Source organism: Osmerus eperlanus, chromosome 19 (genome assembly GCF_963692335.1).
Source record: "Osmerus eperlanus chromosome 19, fOsmEpe2.1, whole genome shotgun sequence".
Lineage (NCBI taxonomy): Eukaryota > Metazoa > Chordata > Actinopteri > Osmeriformes > Osmeridae > Osmerus > Osmerus eperlanus.
The window spans coordinates 223169-230567 of record NC_085036.1 but is presented as its reverse complement, the minus strand read 5'-3'; the positions used below and the strand labels follow the sequence as shown (position 1 = coordinate 230567).

Genomic DNA, 7399 nt, shown 5'->3' with positions numbered 1-7399 from the left:
ACTTGGTTTGAATGTGAATTAAAGATGAACAGTACCAAAAAACAAAAAGCCTATTGACAGTTTCCTTATACCATTTCATTCTAAGCCCTACTCTTGACCAAAGCCCTGTGTATTGCAAATACCAAAGTCCATATTGTACTTAAAGGCAGTGTAATCCTTGTGCAAAGGTAGACGCAAGCAGTTCACACATGTGTTTGCCGTTGGAAACTTCGCCCTCTGTTGAGTGTCCCCAGGTAAAAGACCGTCAGTGTGCAGGAACTCGATGGATGGTTCCGGCTTCAAGCCAATGGCAGGTAGCGCACTGCATCCAGTCACAAACATTAGAATTTCCTCCAACGAGCAGGGGGAGTTACCTTCTGTAAAGAAAGAAATGTTATAAGGAAGCCAATTCAAGCTGCCCTATGCAACTTTCCATAAAGTGATCCTGTCAGCCTTATACTAGTTATTACTGAACATGGTAATACTGGGACAATAACCAATTTCTGAAAATGCACATTATTAATTTGTCCATAATATGCATTATTTTCAAGTTGATGTCGATTTAGCCATTTTATTGTCGTCTATAGTTTGTATTACCGTATTGTTCGCACTCAGGCGCACTGTCAATGAATGGTCCATTTTCGATCTTTTTCATATATAAAGCGCTCTGGATTATAAAGCTCAGTTTTTATTTTAATTTTAATTAAAGGCTTTTAAGTGTGCCTTATAGTCCGGAAAATACGGCAGTCAAATTTGTATTTTTCAACCACTGGATCCAATATACTAGGTCCTACCATTTACACAGTTTATATATATTTGGGGGGGGGGGGTTTCAAAAAGTTATAGTGCAGGTTTAAGTGGTGTTCAGAATCATGCACTAGAGTATTAAGTTAAGCGTCAGCGAGCTGTAGTGTGTCTAACTCGTCAGTGGCCGGGGTTTGGATCATGTGTGACATTCAAGCTATGCACGGGCAGGCCCAACTTGCCTGGTAAAATTATGGTAAACTAAATAAAAATCAAACTGATCTATTACTTGCCCTCTGCATCTAGAAGGTAGTCTCTCCAAAAGCCCACAGCAATGTTTTCCTGTACTCGTCTGTTACTTCCTGCACTGGAAAAACAGATGACAAACAGGTGATCGAGACCATCTGCGCTAAGGGTCTGTGGTGGGCTGCAGAAGAGAGGACGAAAGGCTTCTGGCTGTTTGACAACCTCCTCCAACAATCCTAATGTCCTCAGGCCTTCCTTGAACCTTGAAGAATTAAAAGTGGATAGATCCAGTAGGTGAGTGAGCTCAAGCCTGAATTGTCACATTATACAAATGTAGCATTGAAAAGCAAACTAAAATTGTGTACTGCAAGAACAGAACTTAAACATTTCACGTTGTGTTACTGTGTAACCAGGCACTGCATAGTGCAGGGAATCATTATCCCGTATAAATATCTTTCATGGGATAAATGAAAATTTACAGCATTTGTACGCTGGTTGCTTTACAATGAATGCTAGTTCCAATGTTAGAGCTCAAATCGACAAACAGCACTTTTAAAACAATGCTCAATTATACCGTTCGAGTGGACCATGGAGTCGGTGTACGACTTGGAACTGGAGGATGTCCTGCAAAAGCAGGTCTTTGTCCTCCAGACATTTTACAGCTCGTAGGCAGCCTGCATTAGACAGGTAGTCACTGTGACTGGACACAACTGAACGCAACTCCTCCATGGACTTGGCCTCTGATACCTGGCAAAATCAGATATTTTAGCACGAATAGGTCAAGTAAATTTTTTTTTTAAAAAACTGAAATTACCTGTATGATTTTAGCTCGCAAGTCAAGGTCGTGCACATCATCGATGGTGGGTGAGACGTTATCTTTCACAATGCAATCAAATAAAGTGGGAGAAAAGAATCCCGGTGATGGCCCCCCATGAACCATACTGACTGATATAGCCTTCCCCATGATATAGTACTTGTCTTCTCTGACAGCTGGAGAGTAAAATTGACATGATAACATTACTCCAAAGTAGTCTTACATGTAATAGCCAATTATCCATGATTACTTCATTTTATTCAAAACTTCCAAGGCAACCATTCCATCTTTTGCCAGTGCTACTGAAATGAAAATGTTAACTGAAAATGTAGACAAAAGGGCTCACCAATCGAGTCAAGAGCAAGGTTTTTTTGTCCATCTGGACCTGTCAGCATCGGGGAGCGCTCAATGTCTTCCATTAGTAGACTTAAAAGCTCTCGTCTTGGACCTCCCAAATCTATTCCTTCCTCAACATGTCCAGTTTCATCAGAAAACTTAACAGAAATTCTCAGAAATTCTCTTAAATGGATTGTATGATTTCCGGTTGAATGCTCTAAATGCACCATCGAGTACATTGTTTCGGTTGATGTTAAATCTGCAGCTCAAGTTGTAGTTAATATTTTTCCCAAGTTCCAAAAGAATTTCTTTTGGGGAACAGTCAAAATCTTCTGTGCATCTGCAAACATTTTAATATTGTAAATATTAAAATGCAGTAAAGTCCACCCCCCCCCAAATGCATTCAAAGTCACATGCCAAAATCTATATTTTCATCTAGAAACAACTGACCATAGACTGGAAACGCTACAACAAAATATGTACAACTCACTGAATTTCGATGTTATCCGTTAGCTGCATCTCATCTGGCTCTGACATCTCAGTCTCTGGCATGATGTCAAGGTAATCTATGTAGATTTCCTCTGCAGGTCCACACTGTGTAGGCCCAAAATCACTTGGACAACCTCCATCAAATCAGGCACTTCAGCAGAAACTCTGTTTTGCTGCTGGTAAATGGTCTTCAGAAAGTGATAAGTTGTACACAAAGATAAAAGATTACATCTATTACATTGTTTTCGGAGCTAAAACTTAACACCTTTGTAAATCTTTACTTTCAAAAAAGTAAATTTTAATTCAAAGGTAAACTAATTTAGTTCTATCCACAACAATGTTAACCAAATCACACTTTCAAATTGGTAATTGAGCTTTGAGGTCTAGCATGCAATGCATTAAACAAGTGTTGAATGAAGTTGTAACTGCTGCTTTAATACCAAAAGGTACATTACACATGAGTCATTGCAAATCCTGTGTTAAAATTTATTTCACAGAAACATAAATGAGGCTGTCCAAAACACAAGTGATAAATACCCACCCCACTACTTGTATTATATTATTCACCTGCACTTCCTCCATGTCCATCCATCGAACATGGAGGTTCAATGGAGAGGTGATGTTGTGGTCCAGAAGAGTCCCAGACACCATGTTGATGACTGTGGTGCCTGACGTAGTTTCTCTGATGTAAAAATACTCAGTGGCTGAGGCATGTGATCCAACAAAGTCAAACAAGGCCTGAAATAAAATATGTACTTATTTACTAGCCGGAAAATATCAGTACAATGACAATCAAGGTTTATGACTGCCGTTTTGACCTGACATCCTTGCTGTGTTTATATATTTTAAATATATAAAACTAAGTGTTTAAACCAAAAAATACAATTGCACTATATGCAAAATGTGGGTAACATAGTACCATATTTATAGTATAGTCAGTAGCAGGTAACGCAGTCTCATTTACACACCAGTGGAGGGCAAGTAGTAAAATGTTAAGGTTTTTAGTTTCTAGAGTTATGAGGCCTGCTTGCAGGCACCAGTAGATGGTCAATTTAGACAACAAGGACAAACCATGTCTATGTAGGGATGAGGAAATTGATATGATATTACATAATGTCATCATGTGTTCAGAGGTTTAATTAGGTAACCTCAGTGCGGAATGCTAAGCACTCAATTGAATGATTTTGCCTTCTGTAAAAACACAGCCTTTTCTTTGAAAAGCCGTTTTCATATTTGAGATGCAAAACCTTACAGATCTACATGCTTCAGATGGGTCATGGTTTTTGGTTGGAAAATTCCAAATTTTACAAATCCAGAAGAATCACATCAAAAATTTAGCAAATTAAGCATTTATACATCTGTACATTCAACAATGTTTACCTGCATAGGATCAGATGTATGGAACCGTCTGATCTTCATTGTGCCATCTGGAAAACTGACTTTCAGAGGTATGCCACCAGCAGGTTCCTCAGTTGTCCTCATGAGTCTCTCATCTATTGTCTGAGAGACAGTGAGTTTGTAACAGGTTGAATATGTGCCTTCTACTGAATAGATGCTTACGGAGATGATGGTACCTTCAAACGCCTCTCCTCGTAGTCGCAGACAGCTCGTCTGCTCTGATCCTGTCATCAAATAAAAACCATCAGCTTCAGAAATTTTAATCACCATGAAAGTTTGCACAGACAAGGAATTGATGTTGGCAGGAAGGTGCATGCGTATAGGAATACATAAGTGGTGTTAAGTTTAAACAAATCTAACTATACTAACAAGGTACAAAGCCAACCTAAAACCAACTACTACGGGGAAAGGTATGCAGAATAAATTATGTATATAGGTAATATACACAATATAAAAGGCCCTGGGGACTTGAGGTGCAGCCGTTGGTGTACAAGGAGAAGAGCAGAGGGGAAAGGCAAATACCTACAGTTAAATGTTCCAAAAAAATATACCTTTTCTTGGTCAGCTCTCAATGACAGATTGTATTCAATGTCTTGTTGTTGCCGTACAGTCCTCCACTCCTGTTAAAACAATTATTAAAACCAGGAAGCAAATGCTATAACACTTTTTTATAACTATTGTTTAAATGACAATGGTGAACAATTAATTGAAATTGCTTGGGTTTTAATTCAAGTTGCACATTACTACAACAAACCAGAGTCAAGGATAGAGACAACAATGAGTCATAGAAAAAAAAGAAAAAACCCTTGACACAGCAGATAAATGTATTTGGATAGGTCCTCCAACCCCTCTATGTAAAGTTAGGAAAGAACAAGTTACCTCTACATCATGTGGTGTTCCAGGTATAGGCAGTACAACCAGTCCTGGACTTTGAGCTCTCTCAAGGTTTTCTACAGTCTCAGTGCTGGTCGGATGTAGACTCTGATGATGACTGGACGAGTCAGAGGTGTACCCCTGCAATTCAGAAAAGCAAATAGGACATGTGGTTACGCATTTGCTCTGATCCGCCAACCCCCCTTGGGTTCATATAAATAGTCACGGATGAAATCCAGTCCAATAGTAAAGAATTAAGACAGCAAGTTACCTACCTCTACATCATTTATTGTCACAGGTACAGTGAGGACTTCTGCTCTTGGACTTTGAGGCCTCTCAAGTGCTGGGTTGCCTTGTGCTTCATGTATGGTGTCAGGTGGTATGGGTAGATCCTGTGTCTGAAGAGACTAATCAGAATATTTTGTGAATTATGCACTTGGACACATGGATGCAAATACAGTGAATAGAAACTGCACTGTACCTGCCCCACTTCAGCACAGGGGACAATGTAGAGTCTGCTCTTTCCCATCACTTTCTTCAGGGCTCTCACAGAGTTGGCTTGGACCTTTTTGATTTTTTTGCCCTTGTCTACTTTTGCCAGCTCAAACCCCACCAGGTTCAAGCTAATCATTGGGAATCTCTGACAAACAAAGTGGTTCAATTCTGCCAGACTCCAATTCAGCTCAATGGTGGACAGTTGTCCATCCACTGACTCCTGCACTGGTACTCCTAAAAGAATATTGAAAACAAATGAATAAAAGACATAATCCTCTAAAACTGATAAACCATCCACTAGATTGACTATGCCTGTATTGGCTTGCAATACTAGTTTGATTACATACATTAACTTTTTTTAAGGATTGACAAACTGCAAATGCATTATCCATTTGATCATTTTAAAATTACAAAAGTTTCTATTATATTATATTACCAATGTCATACAAGTTAATATTAATTTTTGTCAAACACATTTCATTGCTTCTACCTAATAACAGTGCATGATGTACCTAATCCATTATTTGTTAGAGCCTGACGCGCAGAAGTTGATGGCAGAGACTGGATATCTGGTCTTGGGAGCAGAAAGAGGCCCACCTGCCAAGTCGAACGTCCCCTTCTGGAGGATGTGCCTAAATCAAAGTTTCAATAAGATTGAGATTTACTTTATGAATGAATAATTTCAATACTTCAGGCGATTTGCAAAGCAAACTTCCAGTTGTGGCATTATAGCACACCTAATTTAAAGCCAGCATGGAGCCCATCTGCATCTCAAATGAGTTTTAAGTATCTTGGTTTACTCGTATGCAGTTTAGCCAGCGGGACCAACTTTTAAGGGGTGGGAAAATAAATACATATGCAAGAGAACAATGGTTGTAGGCCTACTCGCCGAAGCCTTGAGCACACCCAATTATGTTATTGTAATAGGCTACAGTGTCATTTTGGAAACTTTTTGGTCGTTGGTGTGCTGCAAGATTTTTCCAATGTAAAAAAAATGTGCCGTGGCTAAAACAAGTTTGTAATCGCTGAGCTAACGCTAGCTTGTGTCATTGATGAACACCATGTGCACCCCCAACCGATTAGGTTTTCAAGCTGCAATGGAAAATGTTTAAATAACGTGGCAGAATCGATAACTAGCTATATTTGTGCATTTAGGTAGGAATATTGTACAACGAAAGTAAAAAAATTGATCTCTGTAATTATCGTTAGCCATTATTAGCCAAATTACAGTTGCCTGTGCCACCACTGAATGAACTGGATAGAGCTAGCTACAGTACTAACCTTGAACTCGATTTCCACGTCTTCTGAAAAGATTTCTGGTTGATCTCAAAATGTTGGTGCCAGAAGTCCCTGCCGATGGAGCCAACGTCAATTCGTGCCTAGCACGTTGCAGAGCATTAAACACTCGGTCAAACACTGCTGCAGCTGCAACTGGTTGCTCATTAGTGTCTTGATTAGTGTTCGTCGGTGAACGTGTCTCCGCCATAGCTCAATTAGCTATATGGCGATCAGCCTGTGCTGGTGAATTGTCAAGCTCCAGAAAGGCGCGGGAATTGAGCTAGGAGATTTCATTGGCTGAATAAAAAAAAAAAAAATGGTGCGGTCTTCTGTGAGGTGTGGTCTTCAGCAGCTAATTTGCATGTTAACTAGATATCTTCTAAAGCCAATTTGCATGCTAACTAGATATCTTGTTGGCAATAGTTACTAGTAACTAAAGAATAGTTACTAGTATCTAATGAAAAGTTACTAGTAAAACGGGAATAGATACTAGTAACTATTGGATTAGTTACTAGTAACTAAAAAATAGGTACTGGTATCTAATGAAAAGTTACTAGTAAAACAGGAATAGATACTAGTACCTTTTGGAATAGATACTAGTTGGAAACAAATAGTAGATATCTGTACAGGAGAGCCCCATAGAATACAATTGTAAAATTGGTCAATTTGTTACTAGTAAAACGGGAATAGATACTAGTAACTATTGGATTAGTTACTAGTATCTAATGAATAGTTACTAGTAAAACG

The 7399-nt window shown here is 39.0% G+C and overlaps 1 protein-coding gene across 1 annotated transcript; it reads right to left on the bottom strand.

The window, feature by feature from the left end:
• Positions 1 to 1833: 1833 nt before the first annotated feature.
• LOC134039967 (uncharacterized) lies at positions 1834 to 6922 on the bottom strand. Its single transcript, XM_062486186.1, has 12 exons — positions 6656 to 6922; positions 5887 to 6006; positions 5361 to 5608; positions 5155 to 5277; positions 4886 to 5020; positions 4558 to 4626; positions 4183 to 4230; positions 3989 to 4108; positions 3176 to 3346; positions 2610 to 2796; positions 2130 to 2459; positions 1834 to 1959 (listed from the first exon to the last, which is right to left on the bottom strand). Exons 1-10 carry the CDS (start codon positions 6858 to 6860, stop codon positions 2686 to 2688), a joined length of 1350 nt encoding a protein of 449 aa, XP_062342170.1. The 5' UTR covers positions 6861 to 6922; the 3' UTR covers positions 1834 to 1959; positions 2130 to 2459; positions 2610 to 2685.
• Positions 6923 to 7399: the final 477 nt, after the last annotated feature.